The sequence below is a fragment of the Pteronotus mesoamericanus genome, unplaced genomic scaffold, assembly GCF_021234165.1.
Source record: "Pteronotus mesoamericanus isolate MK-2021 breed Mesoamerican mustached bat unplaced genomic scaffold, CSHL_Meso_final contig_2, whole genome shotgun sequence".
NCBI lineage: Eukaryota > Metazoa > Chordata > Mammalia > Chiroptera > Mormoopidae > Pteronotus > Pteronotus mesoamericanus.
This window is the reverse complement of record NW_026555084.1, coordinates 22,100,188-22,120,657: the sequence shown is the minus strand read 5'-3', so window position 1 is coordinate 22,120,657 and position 20,470 is coordinate 22,100,188. Positions and strand designations below refer to the sequence as shown.

At 44.0% G+C, this 20,470-nt stretch overlaps 1 protein-coding gene across 8 annotated transcripts in view; it reads left to right on the top strand.

Moving 5' to 3' along the window:
- Positions 1-18,905, top strand: part of LOC129066617 (protocadherin alpha-C2) — a 156,373-nt gene extending 137,468 nt beyond the window's left edge. For 7 of the 8 annotated variants that reach the window (XM_054568325.1, XM_054568320.1, XM_054568323.1 and 4 more), the window contains exon 4: positions 16,357-18,905. In XM_054568325.1, the coding sequence (XP_054424300.1) occupies positions 16,357-16,667 (311 nt within the window). In that variant the 3' untranslated portion in view covers positions 16,668-18,905. The remainder of the gene's footprint in view (positions 1-16,356) is intronic. The other variant, XM_054568321.1, reaches the window with a different exon arrangement.
- Positions 18,906-20,470: the final 1,565 nt, after the last annotated feature.

Below are 20,470 nucleotides of genomic sequence, written 5' to 3'. Positions count from 1 at the left end.
CAGCACTTGGAGCTCATCACCCCAGTCAGAAAGAGGAGAGGAACAAGGTTTGATGCCATGCTGCTCAGGTTGCAGTGAGACCAGGAGCTTCCTCCGTGGCGGCTGGGCCTGGGATGCTCTGCCTCCCCGGGAGTGGACTAGGTGGAGGGTAGGAGAGGGCAGGCGCGAGGGCGGCAGTACCGAGGGGGATGAGGGGGGAAGGGGTATTTGTGCGGCTTTTAGGAGAGGAAATTAAGAGCTTTGTAGAAGTCAGGCTCTAGAGGTATACCTCTGGATGGGTAGGGTATGAAAAGGTAACTTTTAGGAGCCAAATTTGAAACCACAAAAGTATGGGAATGATGGGAAGTTTATTGATACTAGAGCTGTGTCCCTTGACTGCTGAATCCCCCAAATGGGGTACCCTGGGCCCCAGGTTACAGCTGCCACTGAATGTAAAAGAACAACCAAACAAACTTAAAAATATATAAAGCCTGTTCTGTGCAGAACGTCTGAGCAAACAAGTGTAGTGTTGATGGTCCAAGTGAGTCTGGCAGCTACGGCTTACTTCCAGCACTGGGCCAAAGCTGTGTCTAGACCTGTAGGTGACACCAGGGAACAATAGCTAAGCTAAGTAGTGAGGTGACATTCCCCAAGTCTTCTCTCTTATCTTTTTTGACTCTGCATCATAGATACTGTCTTACCCAAGAACATATGTGTCACACCTCTGTTCCCATAATCACCGGGAGACACCTAAAGTTCAGTGGCAAGGGTGGAAGAAGCCGTGGCCAGTCTGAATGACTTCCATTAGGTGCACACCGAGCTGTGTGTCGGGGAGTTCTGGGGGGAGGAGAGCATCACCAGTTAGGTAACCAGGCCAGAGCTGGACACTTGTGCCTGTGAAGTTGGCTTTGTACTGGATGATGCGCTATGGAATATAGAAGTCCCATTCTCTCAGCCAGTGCCTATTAGCAAAGATACGTGTGTGTTTGTATCGGTGGGATGGTCTGTGTTACTGAGTTTAAATCCTGTGCTATTGTCCCCTGGCCTGTAGAAAGAGTCTTTTAGAACAAGAGATAGTCTTAGTACTTGCTACTATTTATTAAGAACCATAATACACACTGTACATGCATCGCCTCCTTAAATAAAAAAGAAGTGTAGTTTTATTCCCATGTTTTAGATAAGAAACTTGAGACTCAGGTATTAAGTGACTTCTTTACAGTCACACAGTTAGTGTCTTTAGGTCACCATTATATTTACAGTGTCAAGCAAGATGTGTAGCACACAATGGTGCTGAACAAATACTTGTTGAATTTGCTAATTAATATAATAACAAAAGCAATATTTAAACTCCTGCCTCCCTAATGCTGAACGGTATGCACTTAACTAACACACTACTGTTAATATTTTCACATACCAGGGGAAGGATACCTCACTTCCAGACACCAGAACCTGTAATAGTTTCCAAAGGCTGCTTTAACAACCCTCCTACAAACTACACGGCTTAAAACAATATAAACTTACTATCTCCTAATTCTGGCAATCAGAGGTCCAAAATGGGTTCGACTGGAGTAAAATCAAGGTGTAAGCAGGGTGCATTCCATATGGACGTTCTAGGGGAGGATCCTTTTCTATTTATTTATTTATTTAGCCTTTTCCAGCTTTAAGAGGTTGCCTGCATCTCAGGGCTCCTGGTTCCTTTCTCCATCTTCAAAGCCAACAGCAGAGCATCCGCAAATCTCTTTCTGACTCTGGCTCTCCTACCCCCCTCTTTCCCTTACCAAGTCCCTTGTGATTACATTGGACCCACCTGGATAGTCCAGGATAATGTCTCTGTCTGAGGATCACACCTGCAAGGTCCCTTTTGTCATGTAACATAACATTTTCACAAGTCGCAGGAATTAGGACATGGGCGTTGTGGGGGGACCATTATCTTTCTACACAAGGTCTTTCACATTCAGGTAGAGATGGCTGTGCATGTAAATTTCAGTAGAGGTGAAGGTAAAATAAAGTGCATATTAGGTCTTTGAAAAGGGTGTAGTCAGCATGGAGGAGACTTTAAATGCTTTTTGAAGGCTGTTGTCAGAAGTTTGATGGAGACTAATTAACCACCTTGCTTTCCCGCCAAACCTTCACTAATTAAGAATCGATGGAAGGGGCTGAGGGAACAATGTTCAGAATCAGGTTTATTGGCAAAGATGGTCTGGAGAATAGGACAGGGCGGCCAGCCTCCCAAATGCAAGGGAGGATGGTGGAGAGTGGCAGGCTCTTCCCTTTGTGAGGAGGGAGAAGTGTCCTGGTTTGATTACCAAACAGGCTGAGCTGGAAAAGAGAAAGAGAAAGGAATTAGGGAAGAGGTGTGCCATGAAGGAATAGTGGCTACTGTTGATGCTACTTTCGTCCAGTCAAGAAGCACAATCTCTGAAAGTACGATTTAGGAAATCTCCCCAATCAGATAAACAATGTTTTCTTACTGGGGAGAGTAAGTAAGGCAGTGGAGCTAAAGGTAGGAAAGAGCTCCCTTCCTAACCTGCCCCTACAGGACAGGAGTGTTGGTTTGGTGGGCGTTCCCTTTTGTATGAGCAGGGGTAGAAATGCGGAGACAAGAGGAAAATGGTTCCCACTGCGTTATTAAGGGATAAGAGAGCTTGTTCTGTCCCAGGCTTAAGAGTACTTTTCCAAAAGCTGTGGAGCAGTCAGCTGACCACAGTGCTCTTTGAGTCATGCACAGGCTAATCTGAAAGGAGTCACTTAAAGGGCATGGCAGAACAGTTACTGTCCCCAGGGGCAACACATGTTGCCTGTCCTGTATGCATCTAGTATCTGTGTGTTGGTGAAAGCAGGTTAAAATGTGCACCCAGGACTTCCCTGAGGAAGAAGGTGCAGAGCCCGATGGCTGCATATGGTGCGCTGGGGGCTGTGGGAAGCGGGCAGAGGGGGCACTTCCGTCGGTTTTCTTAAATCTCACTTGCTTCTCGGTGATGTATCCTGTGCCAGGGTCAGCAGTCAGGGTGGTTATGGGCTGATTCTGTGGATGTACACGTACTCAGGATTTGTTTGTTTGTTTTTTAGGAGCAATTTGCATAACAAACTGATTCTCATACCAGTTATCTCCTCGAAATCCAAACAGGCTAGGCACCTCCAAAACCTAGGGCAGCTCAGCACCCTTAGCAGCTGTGATTAGGGAGTAAGTCACCCTTCATGTCTCTGACAGAGATCAGGCCTAAGACCCAGGAAGGAGCCTCCTGGGAGTCCAGCACCCCTGTCAGCTGCTTGTGTCACCAAGATGTCGATGAAACCGCTCTCCCTGCAGTCTGCAGCGAATGGGGTTGTGCTAGGTCAGGGATCAGTGTCTCATCAATTTCCCTCTACTGCACCAAGTATAAATTGATTCTAAATATCTGCCTTGGTGAAATTTTTTTAGGGAGGATGAGCTCTTCAATATACTCTCACTAAATCTGGGGATCTAGAGGTAGAAGTTAGTTGCTTTGATCCTTTCTCACTCAGGGTTACAACCTTGCTTCCAGGACACTAGCCTTCTAAATGGCTATGGTTTGAGGGGCACCATGAAGATCCCCAAAACCCACTTCATAGGCAGGTCCCTAAAACTCCACCTTAAACCACCACCACCAATGTTCTCTTTGAAATCATTCCTTCATTCATTCATATGTATTCTCTCTCACACACACACATACAAAGAAGTAGAAAACTCTCATATTAGAATATCATGTCCAAGGGTACTTTTTCTGGCTTGGCTTCAATGTAGAATTTGGTTGGAACCTTCTCTATAGTCACTAAACAAATACATTTATTAAGTACCTGCTTAAGGCCAGTCTCTATTCTCGATACTGCAGATACAATGTTAAATATAACTCAGTCTTGTCCTCATAACCCAGTGTGGGGAGACAGAAATGTAAAGAAATAAGAGAAAAACATTACAATGTCATGTGTCAAGGACCATAATAGTGCCATGCATAGGCCAGGCCAATGAGGGGATAGGAAACAGACAAACCGCTACGGCCTGTCAGTCCAGAATGGGACTCAGAGTCTATGTTGTACTCCAAGCAAACCCCATGTAAATACGGCACCTGGTTCACCTTGCGCAAGAGAGTTCCCCAAATTGTTTTCATGGGACCCAAACTCTCCCTCAATAATCATGAACACTACATTTGTGGAAACCCAGAAGATGAAATTGGGAATTTAAGGGACCAGGTCAGAGGTTATGTGGCTTGTAATATGGGTGTTGAAGGGTGGCAAGTAGGATGTAGGAAAAAAGGCAGTTCCAGCCAAAGGGAGCAATACATGCATTCATTAATAAAAAAATCAGAAGTGTGTGATCTTGGTGAATGGCATGAATGCATTTGAGGACGGAGGACTGTTGGGAAATGAGATCAGAGAGGTAGACTGGAGTCAGATTTTGTAGGGCCTTCAAAATCCAGTAAAGAACTTGTAGTTTCAGTAGCTGGCAACGGAGAGCCAACAGATTTGTTTGTTTTGAAGAAAGGAGGCTCTGTGAGCCCCCTTTGCTCTATGAATCTTTAAAAATTAACCTGTAATATATCAAGACAGACTCATGAGCTATCAACTTAATGTTTTTTTCTCCCTAGACCAAGGATTGGAAACTTTGAGTGTATAGAAATGTGGGACCAAAAGGGAGGCGAATGCAGCATTTTTATAAAAAGAACTGGCCTTGGATATGTTCTTAGAAAATTCGGGTGGACTTGGCCTTGATTATGTATGAGAAAATATGGAGCGTGAAGGGCAGGTTTGTTTAAATTTCACCTGTGTGAGCTTGAGGGAGGCCACATGGCCTTGCACAGCGCCTCAGACCCCTGTGGTACCGCTTAATCATTGTGCCTCAGATTTATTAGTGCGTGAAGGATGCAAGACTGTAGGCTGCTATAGGGATTCAATGAGACAGTGCGTGCAGAAATGCTTCGTACAGTGCTTAGCTCATGGTAAGTGCACACAAATGTTAGCATTTACTCAATTTAACATCCTGACTTTTAGCACAATACCTGGCATACAGTAAATAGGATTCACAATGCTTTTGCTAGATTCAGTGGAATGGCATTGAAGTTTAGGGGTGTTTAGTGGGGTCAGGGGGCTCTCCCAGGACTCTCGTTCTCTTGCTCTGCAGTGTTCTGACAGCACCTCCATTTTACACCCTCAAAGCAGGGACATCGCTGCTTGTCTAGAAATGGTTGCTCAAGGCTGAGCCGTGATGCAGTATCACAGAGCCTGGGATTGCTGCCAAGTTGCAGAAGCACAGATTGTATCAAAGGAAGGGGGGAAGATGGAGAAGAAAAGTTTGAAAACCCGGCCAAAGCCAGAAGAGTGTTACTGTTAGGTGAAATGATCATGCCTCCCACAGGTCTGGGTGGGACAGGCAGTCGGTGTGTGACCCTGGAAGGGGGTCACTGTCAAGCTGTGGTGCTGAAGGAGAAACCCAGCAGTGGGCTCTGGGGCCCGACAGGCTGCTTTCTGGGACCCAGCGCTTAGAAGGCCCTGTCTGGTTTAATATTATGCTGTCACCATCTTGAAGTTCTTAATGATTTTTTTAAAGAGGGGCTCCCATTTCCATTTTGCAAGGGCCCTGCAGATTATGTAGGTGGCCCTGGGTCCAGACTACCTGGGACAGTGACATTTGGTCCCAGCTAGTTTTAACTTTGCGGCTGATTAAACAAGTCGTTGCTGTGCTAGTATTCTTTTAATCCCTCTCTCTCTGATTTAACTATAAAATGGGCAAAAATCATAACAGATTAAATCTGTAATGAACTACAGATTCATTCCGACTTCCAGTCATGCTCCTCAGAAGTAACTACTGCCAATAGTTAGTGTATATCCCCAGGTTTTTTATGAGTATGAAACTTAAAATACTGTATTAAAAATAATATGCAATTACAGTGTTGATGTTAATATTAAACAACACAGCATCATGTGCATGAAAATATTCAAATTTCCTTCACTCCTACTCCTCTTCAGTGGGGCAACCCCGGCGAACAGTTTTGTGTATCCTCCAAACTTTTTTAAGTTAACATACTTTATTTTTTAGAGCAGTTTTAGGTTCACAGCAAAACTGAGCAGAAAGTGCAGAGAGTCCCCCTGAGCCGCTGTCCCCACCCCCTCACAGCCTCTCTCACTGTCGCTGTCCGGCACCCGAGTGGGGTATTTGTTATAATCGATGAACCTACATTGACACATTATAACCTGAATTTCATAGTTTACACTAGGGTGTACTTTTCCAAATATTTTGCAAATTAATTTTTAATCATGTGATTGAATATGCATGTTTTCCCATGTTTATTAACAAATATGTAGTTAAATGGCATAGTGTTATGCGTATCAGTATGTATATAGCTTTTTTAAAAGCACCTTTCCAAGTCAGTACATATATACCCACCTCATTCTTTAATAAGGGCATGGTGTTTTATGCCTATCTTATAATTTCTTTATCCAATTTCCTACTGATATCTGTTTTTAAGCAATGCAGTATACATTCTTATACATATATTTTATACACTCCTCCTAGCATTATGTAGGATAGATTCCAGAAGTGGGGTTCCTGGGTTGTAAGGTATGAACACATAAAATTGTCACCCTCTTATCTGCGGTTAGGCTGCCCCACCTCTATCTAGTGCTGTCTGTCAACTCAGTGACACCATCACCAAGGGACTTAGCCCTCAGGCTTGGGAATACTGGAGCAGAGAGAGGTGAGAATTTTCTTTTGAATAATAACTGTTAATAGTTAACCGCTTTTGAGTACTTAAACCATGCTTTGTGAATTTAAGCCAGGTATTGTTCTAACACCTTACATGTACTAACTGCTTTAATCTTTATAAGCAACCCCAGAGATAGGTCTCTTATACCCATTTTATGCTTAGGAAACTGAGGCCGTTGGGGCCAAGTCTGGGCATACATCTGTCTAGTAAGTGGTGGGGCCAGGATGTGAAGCGGGGCTCTCTGACTTCTGAGCCCATGCCTTTAACCTCTGCACAGACTGTATCTAGAAAGTGTACTGCCATCTGTAGGCCAGAGTTGTTTTTTTTTGTTTTTTACCTTACTTATTCCTCAAAACAATATTGTATTTATTCATTGGCTTGTCTCTTTCTACACTCTACCTCTTTGAGGGCAGGGTATCTGTCCTAATATTATTTATATCCCTACCCCTGATTCCTAGCACAATGCCTAACTTATTGTACATAACAAATATTAATATATTTAGTTGAAAGAGTAACAGTGCCTCTGGGAGGTATATACTTCATCTATATTACAGCTGAACTGTTATGAGCCATATTGCCTCTTGGTTCTTGAGTTTGGCAAAGAAAGAACCAGAACCAAGGACTGTACCACCAGAGGAAGTTTGTTTAGCATGCAAAGCCAAAGGATACTTGAGAAGATTTGAGCGGGCTGCCTAGAGAGCTACTTTGGCCTTTTAGAAAGACAGTCACAGAGGCATAAGAAGCCAGCCAGCTGGGCTGCATGGGCTCAGGAAACAAGTTGCAGAGGCAAAAGGAGGACGTTTGGAGAGAGGTTCAGAGGGTTAGCCCTGGACAAGCTGCCACTGCCCACTGCTCCCCTGGTTGCCAGTGTCGTGAGGACCCTTAGGGCTTAGGAGAAAGAAAACAGATACACCCCTGAAGAAAGAAGGCGTGGGCATGCTCTAGAGAGAGGCCACACTCTGGGTCCTTTCCTTAAAGGTTGTTATCAGTTTTCTAAAGGCAGGAATTTTAGGGGAGATCTCAGGGAAAGATCTCAGTAGAATATTCATCAGCTTTCCAGGTATGTTCTTTAATATGTTGATTTATCAAATGAGCATATAGTCATTGCTCATTTTGATGTGGGGTCATCGGTAATACAATCCAGCCATGATGTGAGCCTTGGCGTTGCTTCATCTGCTTTTGCTGCTTTTTCTGGGCCTGGAGCTGAAACACAAAAGAAACCTAGGATGGTATCTCTAGTTTGGCCAGAACTCTGTCTCTGTGGTCAACAGATCTGAGGCTTTGTTCCTAAGATTATTTGATGCTGATTAGAACCTCATTGTCCTGAGGGCTTAATGCTTAAGGGAGTCTGCAAGGGAGAAAAGGAGGCAGGTGAGTCAGGGTGCTGGATGAGGCCAGTTTAAATCAGCTATCTGTCTCAGTTTCCCCATTCCACTTGCCAGAGAATTTTTCTAGCTTCTTACTGTCCTGCCTCAAAACTACAAGTCATTGTCTCCCAAAACAGCATAGGAGAAAAGAGTAGAAAACAATGTTGGCGCCATGATTTGAACCCAAGGCTTTCAATACCTGGTCCAGGGTGCTGCCCACCACATCCAAGCTGCCGCCTCCTTCCTGCTGGTGAGGGCTCAGGAGAATGGCTAGCCCTACCTAGCAAGCAGCTCCAAGCTGGAAAACCTCCTAGCCAGATGTCTCTCATGATCCCTGGGAGGCGCGGGGCCCAGGGGGAAGAGGACCCCTAGAAAAGGGAGTTCCTGCAAGGACGACATCTAGGAATAGGCTGTTAAATGGGGAGTCAGAGGAACTCTGCATAGTAATGATATTGATCCTTTATTTCAGTTTCTACATAGGAGACATTGTTCTGTGTGATTTATGAGCATTGTCCCTTTATAATGCTCACAATCCTATTAGATGGATATTGTTATCTTTGTTTTGCCTATGAAAGAATGGGGCTGAGTGGCCAAGTGACTTGCTCAAGGTTATACAACAAATATGTGGTCAAGCTGAGATTCCCACTCAAATCTGTGTGATCCCAAACCTCCGTTTTGTGATCCTGCCGCCCCCAGGATATAAGAGCAGGCTGAGGCAGGGGGCATTGTGAGAAGAAGGCTGGGAGGGGAGATTGCCCTCTCTAGACCTTGGGGGACTTAGCAACCAAGAAATAAAGTGAGAAAACCACATAGCCCTGCTGGAGTCACAGAAAGAAGAAATGTGATTATTTTAATTTTTATTTTTAGCTGACTACGGAGAACTAGGAAGATTTGAGACTGGCCATTCTGATTTTTGAATCTGGGTTCCTAGCACGTGATATCTTTATACTCTTAACCTAGAAATGGCAGAGTTATTTTGGGCACAAAGCAAGCGCTTGGCTTTAAAAATATGCCACTGTATTTATCTCTTCCGCTCCAAGATTACTGAAAATGAGCCCAGCTGTGGCCTGAGGCACCAAGCAGCCACCAAATCTTCCAGATCACTCAGCCCACCCAAAGCAGGTGGAAGAGCCAGGAGTGGCAGCCTCTGGGAGTGGTACCAGGTCAGCTTCCTCATCGCCAAGCCCACCCTCTGATCACACACCACCCTGTCCAGTGGCTCTAGGAATCAGAGTGCCGGGTCTGTGAATAGAGCGCAGCTCTGCCTGCTCCCCTATCTCCAAAGCTTCAAGAAATTAATTGTTGCTAATTACTATTATTATTGTAAAATTCTATCATTGAGTGGGGGAGTTGGTCTGAGAATCATATTTTGGCTTTATTACCAAGCCCCTCATGATTCAAGACAAATCATCATGCTGTATTTTAAGCCTTCCGTTTCCTTATCTATAAAAGGGAGATCTTTAAAATACATATTCATATATAACACATTTACAAATAAATATATATGCAAAATGTTTAATAAAGCGCCTGACCTGTCATAAGCAATCGATCAATATTCTTTAAACAAGTGAATAAATCTGCTGCTCTGATCTTACTAACAAGTAAAATGTAATGAGTTGTTCCTTTGTGCCAGGTACTGCCTTTAGGTGCTCTATAAGGATAATTACGTTTAGTCCTAAAACAACCCATGAGGAGGGTGCTATCATCTCCATTATATATGAAAACCGAGGCCCAGAAATATTAAATAATTTGCTAACCATCACATAATTTACACGATGTAGTCAGATTTAAACCTAGTAGTCTGATTATAGAGCCTTAAAGTCTTACAGAGAGCGGGATATATTTTTACATTTCTTGTTTCCATGGAAAATTCTTTCCACTGTCAACTGAAGGACTTAGGCGCCTGGGGAAATGCTGGAAATGCTAGCCCAGGTGGTTTGAGCTTTCTCCCCGTCTCTCTGATCTAGACAGGATTTGGGTTTCAGACTATGGTTCTCCTGTGTTTTGTGGGCTGTAATTACTCAGATTAACGTCGCCCAATTCATAAAGGATTGAGGGAGGGAGAGGAGGTGGAGCCTGTTCGTGCAGTCCACTAACCCCACAGATGGCGGGGTAGGGGGTGGGGAGGGAGCTGGAGATGTTTTACATCCTGGGCTTTCAGAGGGTTTGATGGCGGATGCTTTTTGCCTTTTGGTCAGGTCGAACATGTATAATTCTACTATCTGCCAAATTCTGGTACACACACGAGCTGTCGTGGGCACAGTGGAAGAGAGGGACAGAGAGAGGAGATGGAGCGATGAAATGGTTGCTCAAAGCCAAAGAAGGCTCAAATGACATCAGAGCTGCTTGGGAGGCTGCGGTGGCTGCGGTGGCAGGCTCGGGTGGGGAGAGGAGTCAAGGACAGGGTTGAGGCAGGTATCTCTGCAGAAAACCAGGATGTTCATTTGTAAACCCAGAATCTGCAGAGCCTCCTGCGTCCTGACTCTTCCTAGCGCAGCCAGAGGCAGAGCATCTGCGCCCGAGAACGTGTGGTCCAGGGGAGCTGTCTGGCTGGGCCGGAAACGGCTGTAATCGTTTAATAGCCTTTGCTGGCTGCACTAACCCAGCAGAGTGGGCGGTAGGCAGGCTCCAGAGTGCTGTCTGGCAAGATAGTCCCTGGCTTTAATAAAAATGATGGGTTTTCTGGAAGCTCTTTATTAACCTTAGCGCCCAAATCCCAGAGATGGTAACAAAGAGATGAATGGGGAGTGAAGGGGAGGGGCTGAAGCCTGCAGACTGGGTGGGCTGGGCTCTCCCGGAGCTTGTCACTCCCACATCCACACCCCTCCCCCACGACCACCCCTCCTTTCAACTGATTCTGGCTTAGAGACTCCTGCCTACCTCTCTGTTTCCCAACTGGTGACAAAACAGATGTAACTATAGTAATTGCTACATTTGTGTACTGTTTCAGGGTTTTTAAAGAGCCTTCATACACAGCTCAGAATATGTGGGTCTCATAGCTGGAGCGAGATTGCCGAGATTTGAGTCCCAGGCCCCACCATTTAGTAGCCGCGTGACCATCGGTCTGTAGTCTTTTCATTTATAAATCAGACATATGTATAAAACAGACATAGGGATTGGTGATATCTACTTCAAGGGTTCCTGTGAGGAGCCAAAATTACACTGTGTGCAGAGCCACCCAGCCCAGTGCCTGGCACATAGAAGGGGCCCAGTAAATGTTTACCTGCATCCACAGCCTTGCTGTAGGCAGTAGGGTGACCATCTCTGTTTTATGAATGAGGAAACAGGCTCAGAGATACTTAGAGACGATGCTCAGGGTGATGCCCTGTCAGGTGATGGAGCCAGGGCAGGCCCTCAAATTCAGAAGAGTAAAGCCAGATGAAGAGAGGAAAAGAGGGTTAAACACTGTCCATAATTCTCCAGCCCATGCCCTCCTTAGCGCTTTCCCGAGAGAAAACATCCTTGGCCAAACCATTGTTCTGTTCGGGGAAGTCAGTGTACCTCAGATAAGCCTCTCCTGGCCTTAGCTGATTGTCTAGGGTGGTTTAGAATAAGGGTTAGGGGTGAGTTTACAAGTCTGGCATTTGCTCTACAGTCTTCAGGACCGCCCTCGTCACCGGCATTGGCAAAGCCTCCAGCCCAGTCATTCCCAGTCAGGGAGGCTGAACTTCGGCCAGAGCTAATTTAGCATAAAAGGGGGAAGTTAGGACTGTTGCCAAGAAGACCCCGCAGGCCTGCCTGAGGGAAGTGCCTAAACTGGGTACAGGGCTAAGTGAGGTGGTCAGCTACCTCTAGAGAGCAGTTTTTAAAGTCGCGGATCTATATGCCTTTTTTTTTTTTTTTTTTTTTTTGGTACTGATTTTTAAATGTATTCCTACCTGTTGCGAAGGGGAAGAAAAAAAGCAAAACCATTTACTGTGATCCTCATATTTTATTAAATTTTTCAAATCCTATTGGGTTTTAATCTGAAGGTCAGGGATGCAGACCTCCACCTGCTTGGTGTGTGTCTGAAATCCTCTTTCTAGGCTCTAATCGATCCATTCATTTGCGTTTTGACTGCATTTCAGTCTCGTCTTTGTCTGCCTGTGAGCTAGGTTCCCGGGAGCAAAGGGGAGGGGACTTGTGGGAGGTCTCAGGAGGGGGGAAGGGAGGGGGCGTTGAAGGAAAAAAACATTCCCCTGACTTACCGCGCTGGGACTAACCCTGGGCGGGGTTGGGGCAGGAAAGGTGTGTCTTTCTTTTTCCTCTTCAGAGAGGAGTGGCTCTTTGATTTTGCCCCAATGTCATTGCATTTTATAGGCAAAGTTGGCTGAGGGTTTCAGTGCTCTTGGCCAGAAGGGACTCAGACTAGGAGGTCAGTTAATGTTGTTAGATCCATCAACTATTGTTTCCCTTGAATGACCCCTAGAGGTATTTACTTACACCTCAGGCAGAGCGGGTTAGGCCCAGCCAGCCGCCTGTGAGGGATTGAGAAAGCAGACATTGTTCTCTGCAGAAGCTGAGCAGAAGAGGGATGCGCCTGAATGGTTGTGTCATTGCTTCTTGGAGTTTGGACTGAGTCAGACCCAACTTAGGCTCCCAGCAAATGACAGATAAAAGCAGCTTATTAACTCTTAGTGGTCCTGCTACGAGGGGCTCCCTTAGTGGTGAGGCACAACCATTAATATTTCTCAATTGGGCAAGATGAAGATGCCTCTGAGCTCTGCATCTCCAGATGTCCATCCTAAAGGTCTCAGGCAGAGTCCTGGCTGTGGTTGGAAAAATATTTCCATCCTGGGCTCTCTTGAGAGTCACTGAAGGACTGAGGAGTGGCTTTGAAACCCGATTCCCCTAGACACCAAATCAGAGGCTTTTAAATACATTTCCCACTTCTGTCTCAGCCTTTCGGGGTCAGGGCCTGTGTTTGAAAGGTAAACAGACAGATTCTGGCTGAGCTCAACTGCAGGTCTGATTGTCTTAGATGAATCAGAGAAAGCTCTCAGAGAAAAAAAATCTATTGCCTCCTGTGCAAAGAGCTATTGTGTCAGTCAGCCCTGGCAGGCGGGGCATGGTGCAGGGAAGAGGTCCAGGGGAGTAAACAAAGTTTCTTACTCCCTTTTCCCACTGCCTGCTGGTACTAAATTTGCAACATCCTCACCCTGCACCAGGAGCCTGAACAGCAGACAGGGGCGGGCGAAAGTAGGTTTACAGCTGTGAGGACGTGAAAGTTTATTCTTGTATTATTATTCATTAATTATTGTTTTTATTATTATTATTAACGCACTTTTGCCCACTCATGTGTAGCTGCCCATCTGAGATTCCATTGACTGAGCTCTCACACCGTGCCCGAGCCAGGCTTGACACTTCACACGCGCTGTCAATGGAAGGCTGTTGGATCTGCTAAAGAGAGGGCACCGCTGCCGCCTCTCACGCCAGTCCTTTCATTCATCCATCCAGCAAGTATTTATTAAACACATGTTATGAGCCAGGAATTGCGCTAGATGCTGTTAATACATTGGTGAATAAGTCAGATATATTTTCGGCCTCCGTGGATCTTACAGTGTAGGGACAGAGGTGAAGGGGGTGCTGCGTGGCGGGGGTGCTCATTGAATGAGGAGGTTACATTTAGGCACAGGTTTGAAGAATGAGGAGTCAGGCCACGCGTGGAAGGGAGGTCATTCTGGGCAAAGAGAAACCCCTGTGTGTAGAGGTCTTGAGACAAAAGCAATCCCACGGGGTGTCTGAGGAACTGAAAGAAGGCCTGTGTGGGAGGACAGTGGTAAGAGGGAGACTTGTAGGTGAGACTGGAGGATAAAAAATATCCGACTATTAAAGGGCCTTATATACCATGTTACGTAGTGTGATTTTTTTTTTTCCCCTCAAGGCAGTGGGAGGTCTCTGAATGGTTTCAAGCAGGGGAGTGATATGATCTCATTTCTGTTTTTTAAAGGATTTTACTATATTGTTATACTTCAGGGTTTTTTTTTTTTTTTAATGGAGAAAGATTTAAAGGAATAAAGAGGACTCTGGCTACTATGTGGAGTGTTAAGGGAGAGGCAAAAGTAGAAGCTACTTGACCGAGGAAGAGGCCATTGTAATTCACCTGAAAAAAGGTAGTAGCAGTGAAAATAGGGAGAAGAGGACAAAGTCAAGGTATATTTAGGGGGCAGAAATGACAGATCTTGCTCTGTTATAAATGAAGAATGAAAGACTAGAGAAAAATTAAGAATAGCTCTGAAGTTCCTGGTGTGAGCACTGGGGCAAAGAGAGTGCCATTTACTGAGCGTGCAGAGGTTGAGAAAGAGTAGAGAAAGAGGTCGTACAGAGAAGCTGATTTCAGATTGCTTCTGTCTGACATGCCCATGAGACCTTCAGGAGGAGATACCAGCTAGGCAGTTGGATACATGAAATCTGAGCACAGAGAGAGAGGGACTTTAAATATAAATTTCTGTCTCATCAGCATATTTCGAGAATATGTATACCCATGGACGTGGCTGAGATCCCAAAATGAGAAAGTAAAGAGAAAGAAAAGAAGTTCTAGAGCCAAATGCAAGGAAGCTCTAACACATGGGTGAAGAGGACCCGAGCAGGAAGCTGACAAACAGCCGGAGGGAAAGGGCATGAGGATGGTTGGACAAGGAGCTCATAAAAATAAATGCTTCAAGAAGGGGGTGACAGATGCTGCAAAGAGGTCCAATAAGATGAACGCTAAAATGTGACCACTGGCTTTGGAAATAATTAGTGAGCTCAAACTGCAGTCAAATATAAGTGGTTTATCTGGCGGACTTTTGATGACTCCAGCGGAGGAGCAGTGTCAGACACATGGACACAGCTGGGATGTCAAAGGTTCCAGTGTTGTGCCACTGGGATTACTTTGCCCAGACAGACCATTACTCTTCCTCTCTAGCTCTGACCTCTGCTCTTTAGAAGTCATTGGTGTATTTATGGTGTGTCTTCCAACTAGACTCTCGGGAAAGTCTTGCATTGAGAACCCTCGTGGCTGTATGATCATTTCCCCAAGTGTAAATGTCATCTCTCCTCTGGAATGTCCTTTGACTTTTCAAGCATAATTAATAACTTTCTCCTCTGGAGTCCCATAATACTTTCCATGTGACTTAGTTATTGCAGTTAACAGAATTGGTTTGTAATTGCTTGAGTGTAAGTCCCAACAAAGCACGTTTGGTAAGTGTTGGCTCCCAGAGCTTTATCCAAACAGGCCTGATTTACAACAGGATTCCATTCTCTCACACTGTGTTGTGTCCCTCAGTACCCACACTCCTTCCCATCTCTTCTTCGCTTCACCCCACCACCCTTCAAGGTTATTATAAAAGAATTAGGATCAAATACAGTTGCCCCTTTAACAACGCAGGTTCGAACTGCGTGAGTCCACTTATATGTAGATGTTTTTCAATATATACACACAGTACTGTAAATGTATTTTCTCTTCCTTATGATTTTCTTACTAACATTTTCTTTTCTCTGGCTTAATTGTAAGAATACATTATATAATACATTTAATATACAAAATATATGTTAATCCACTGCTTATGTTATATTTGTAAGGCTTCCGGTCAACAGTGGGCTATTAGTAGTTAAGTTTTGGGGGAGTCAAAAGTTACATGTGTAACTTTTAACCTTAAACTCCTGTGTCGTTCAAGGGTCAACTGTAATTAATTCAACTAAGTTTTTTTTTTTGTTTGTTTTGGACAGAGCATGTGTCAAAATATATTTGTAGCCAAAGTAATTTCTTGAATTCATACACTAAAAGTAACATATTCTGCTCTAAAAAAAAAATCTTAAACTGCATCATGTTCTCCAGTTTAGGTTCCTTTTCTCTATCAGCCGAAGATAATTAAAGCATTTTGAGCGCAGTGGCAGACAGAGCTTCTGAAACCCCCCAGCAGCTGATGCAGGATGTATCATGTCGGCTGCCCTTTAAGTTACCATGGTTATTGAAACCTCTGTTCAAAAACTTCTGACAGAACTTGGAGACTCCAGAGGTCCCTAGACTGGCTTGCGGAACAGTACAGTAGCCTGACATCAGGTGGGATGCAAGTATTTCAGTTTGGGATTGCAACCAAAAACGTCCTGGAGTCTCTCATTGTAGAAAGGTTAAAAAAAGCTAACGCACTGATTCCCCGGGGGGATGCCCTGTGTACGTAGCTCTTAGGACCTCCAGTTCTTCGTTTTTGTTTTCCCTTGTTCTTGGAGGCCAGACCTGCCTGTGTGGCCTTCCCTATATTCTACCCACTAACGTGACATGGGGGGCGTGTGTTGACTCTGTTACTGACTTGTGATGGTCTGTCTTTCAGAACCGGAGGCAGGAGAGGTGTCCCCTCCAGTCGGTGCTGGTGTCAACAGCAACAGCTGGACCTTTAAGTACGGACCAGGCAACCCCAAACAACCTGGTCCCGGTGAGTTGCCAGACAAATTCATTATCCCAGGATCTCCTGCAATCATCTCCATCCGGCAGGAGCCCACGAACAGCCAAATTGACAAAAGTGACTTCATAACCTTCGGCAAAAAGGAGGAGACCAAGAAAAAGAAGAAAAAGAAGAAGGGTAACAAGACCCAGGAGAAAAAAGAGAAAGGGAACAGCACGACTGACAACAGTGACCAGTGAGGTCCTGTAATGGAAAACAAGCCACTTAGCCAGTTTTTGTACTAATGGCAACTCTCTCCCTTGTAGCAACTCCCTACCTACTCCTTTCTCCTGTCCACACGAGCCCTCTCTTAGAGACCTCAGAAATCTGCAGCAAGTGCCCTGTGTCTGTCTAGATCACATTTAGCAGGTTTTGTCTTAAAAGCTTTACTAAGTCTGGTGTTAACTCTTTCTCTCCGCTCTGGCTTGTTTGCAGAACCTAAAAAGCAGACCCAAGTTTCCTTTCTCCTCCGCCGCAAAGGAGAGGCTTTCCAGCCCCGCCCGTGAGAGGTTGGACTCTCTGCCCTGTGCTCCGGGGATCCTGTCTTGATGACACTTGCAGGGCAGGTTGAAAGCTTTTGAGATTGAGCAGCTTGGGTAATCTGGCCACTGGGTATCTGTGACCACCGGGGATATGTGAGTGCCAGACAGTGGCCAGTGGCCAGGGCGGGCTGGTTAGGCCAGGCGGTGCAGGGAGCGCTGGGAACAAAGGCAGACAAGCAGCGGGAGTCCTGTCTGGAGGGGAACTGAGAAACTTAACAGGGACCAGACTTTTTAAATCTTACAACTCAAGAGGTGGTGGCCACCCTCAATCAGACAAAACTGCCCTCACCAACAAGGCTTTAGCAGTCCCTAACGTCTGTTGGCTGTGTCTACAAGCCGGTAGTTCAGAGTTTAGCAAGGGGCCAGCCAGGGCAACAGAAGCAGATCTGATGTGTTTCCTGTATATGTCCTTGTGCTCACTTTATGAAACATTCTTTTGCACACAATGTTTATGAAAAGGCCAGATCCTTTTCCCACAACACATATGCAAAAGCAAAAGAAGAAAAATAAAGAAAACCCCAACACCTCACTTTAAGCTGTTTGTTGTTTGAGAGATTTATTTAAAAAAGAGAAAATCTATAACTACAAATCTTTAAAGAGAACTATGATGAAGATGATTCCCCTAAACTCTCCTGAAAAGCGAGTTGAGTCTACAGCCATTTAAATGATCATTGCTGCTACAGAAGTGCTTTAAGAGAATTGCCTGAAACATCTGTATTATACCGGCCACCTGCCAATCACAGCTTTACTCTTTCAGGTCACTCTGGGGCTGCCTCTTGCATGTATTAACTACTAAATAAAAGGATCTTTCTCTCTCTCTTTTCTAAGAAACAATTATGTGCACTTTGTATACACAACCTTCTCTAGCCAACACTATCACGACCCAGAAATCGAAGAAAAATGTTGTTTTCTCATACACACAGTGAGCAGACTTTGCAATCCTCTAATTCTGTGATTTGTCTTGGTGTGCTAGCCTACACCTTTTCCCTGGTTTCGTTTACCTTTTCTATAACACTCTGAATTGCTACTCTTGCTAACACATATGATGTTACCCGAGATCAATCTCCCATATGTATGCTGTATGCTATTATAAGACTCCCGAAATATACTTACTCCGTGCTTGTGTATGTGAATGTTAATGCAACTATTACCTAGAGTGAACTTTAAGCTTTATTGTTGAATGTAATTCCATTATCTTTTCTTTTGTACACCTGTGAAAAAGTGGAGTAGTGTTTTCTTTAAGTATTGTTAATCAGCTTTTGTGTATGTAAGACACAGTAAAATTTATTTCTTAAATCAAGATACTGGTGATTCAAGGAATTTTATTTATGGTCAGCCAAGAGCTGTCTCTTGCCAAGACTCCTGCTGGCAAGGGAATGAATAAAGCTGTTTTTTTCTAGTAACAACTCTGGAATGAATACTGAAGATGCTCCCCGAGGGCGCAAGCACAAAATTTACCAATCTGACCTCTTGCACGTTGCAGAATGCTCTGAAATTCTAATGCTGTCTGGAATATCAGCTCAGAGACAACAATAAAATTTACTGTCACCTTAAGCAAGACATTTTAATTTTGTTAAAATGTACAATTTAGAAGTTTGAGTAATTATATTTTAAAAGTTAACATAAAAGAGGTAGGAGTCTTTTAAAACAAAGCAGTAAATCTCCAAAAAAAAACCTGTTTTGTCTACTTTTAGCTTCATTCTCCCATATTTTGAAGGGTGTGTAACTTCAGCTCTGCAGGATCGCATGGGGTAAAACTTGTTGCCAGCACATCTGAACCATTGCGACGTTGTAGGTTGTGATCATTTTGCCCCATTGAAACCCATGTATCTGACCTTACGTGCCTTTTGATAACTAGGAGAATCGGGCTAATTTATTAATGGTGATAATTATAATGTATCTGTACAGCACTTTAGCACTTTTTCCCTTTGCGAAGTGCTTTCCAATCCATGTTAGTTACTAGTTATTACAGCTGTAAGGATAAAACACGTCATGTGGATTCATTTTTAATTGGTGCTATTGGTATTTCCTTTGTTATTGCTAATAAATGGAAAATGGTGGTATGAAAGAAATGGTGGTCATTTCTAAGAGTAGGAGAAAAAAAGAAGACTCATTATCCTTAGCTGCTATTTTGGAAGAAAGTTGCAGCTTGAAATCTACTGTAGCACTCCTTGGTTATCTATCTCCCTGGCTTTTATGTTCATTACTAGGGCACAACACCAGTGGAATCAAAAATCAAACACCACAGTATTACTCAAATGGGCAGCCAGGAGGTTTCTGGGTTAGTTTCCAGTACACTGTCTCAGTCTTCTCTTAATAAGAATGGCAACAAGCCAGTTTTTGTCATTAAAGCTCTCCAGGCATCTTGTTCATTATTTTGCTAGCCCTTGCACCTCTCTGCAATTGGGAAGTCAAATAATGCCCCCAAGGAATGAACCTTTAATTGAGGACAGTGTATGTGCCAGCCACTGTGATAGGTACATTCAGTTCATGGTACATGTGCTGTAGCAAATAGACTTTCTTTTCTTTCTGCAGTTAAATGTTCATGAACATAGGCTTTTGATGCAGCAATTCTCAACCAGAAGCAGTTTTGCCTCTCTGGGAAAAACATCTGGAGACAGTTGTGTATTTTGGTACTTGGCTGAGAGTTGCATCTGGTGGGTAGAGGCCAGGGATGCTGTTGAACACCTTACAATGCACAGGACAGCCCCCCATGACAACAAAAATTCCAGCTCAGAATGTCAGTACCAAAACAGGAGCCTTGAGGTATATTGATCATATAATTTGCTGTTGAGTCTATTTAATATTTGCGTCAGGATACAGGTAAACTGGGACTATTCCAAGCAAACTGGGATGTATGGTGACTCTACTTAGAGAAAAAAACCACTACAGCTCCGCTGCTTACTAGCTGGGGAACCCTGGGCAAGACACTACTCTCAGTTTTTCAGCCTCAATTTAACCATCTATAACATAAGAATAATTATGGTATTTGTAGAGAAGATTTAGAGATAATCTCAAAAAGGTTTTAGGTGTCTGCCACACCATAGTGCTCAATAAATAGTTATTACTATTATTATTAATCATTTTCTTTCCTCTTCTTACTCCTTTTTCACAGATTTAGTTATTACTCAGGACACTTTCTCTACAGACTAAAATGTGAATAAGGATGGTAAAACAAATCAGCATAGACTTTGCAAGAAAAATATTTTTTACCCCTCCACTTTTTTGCTCACCACTGAAGGAAAAGAAGTCAAATCAGTTTCATAACTCTTTACATATTTCTATTATAAATAATGATCAGGTCTCTGAAGTAAGTAATCAAGTGACCAGTTTTTTTTTATAGCTCTTGCATGTTAATAATCAGTGATCTGAATTCAAGCCAGGGACCAAAGGATTCTGCTTGTTCAAATAAATAAATTTCATGTAAGCCCAAGTACATCAGCTTGAGAGAGAAAGAGGAG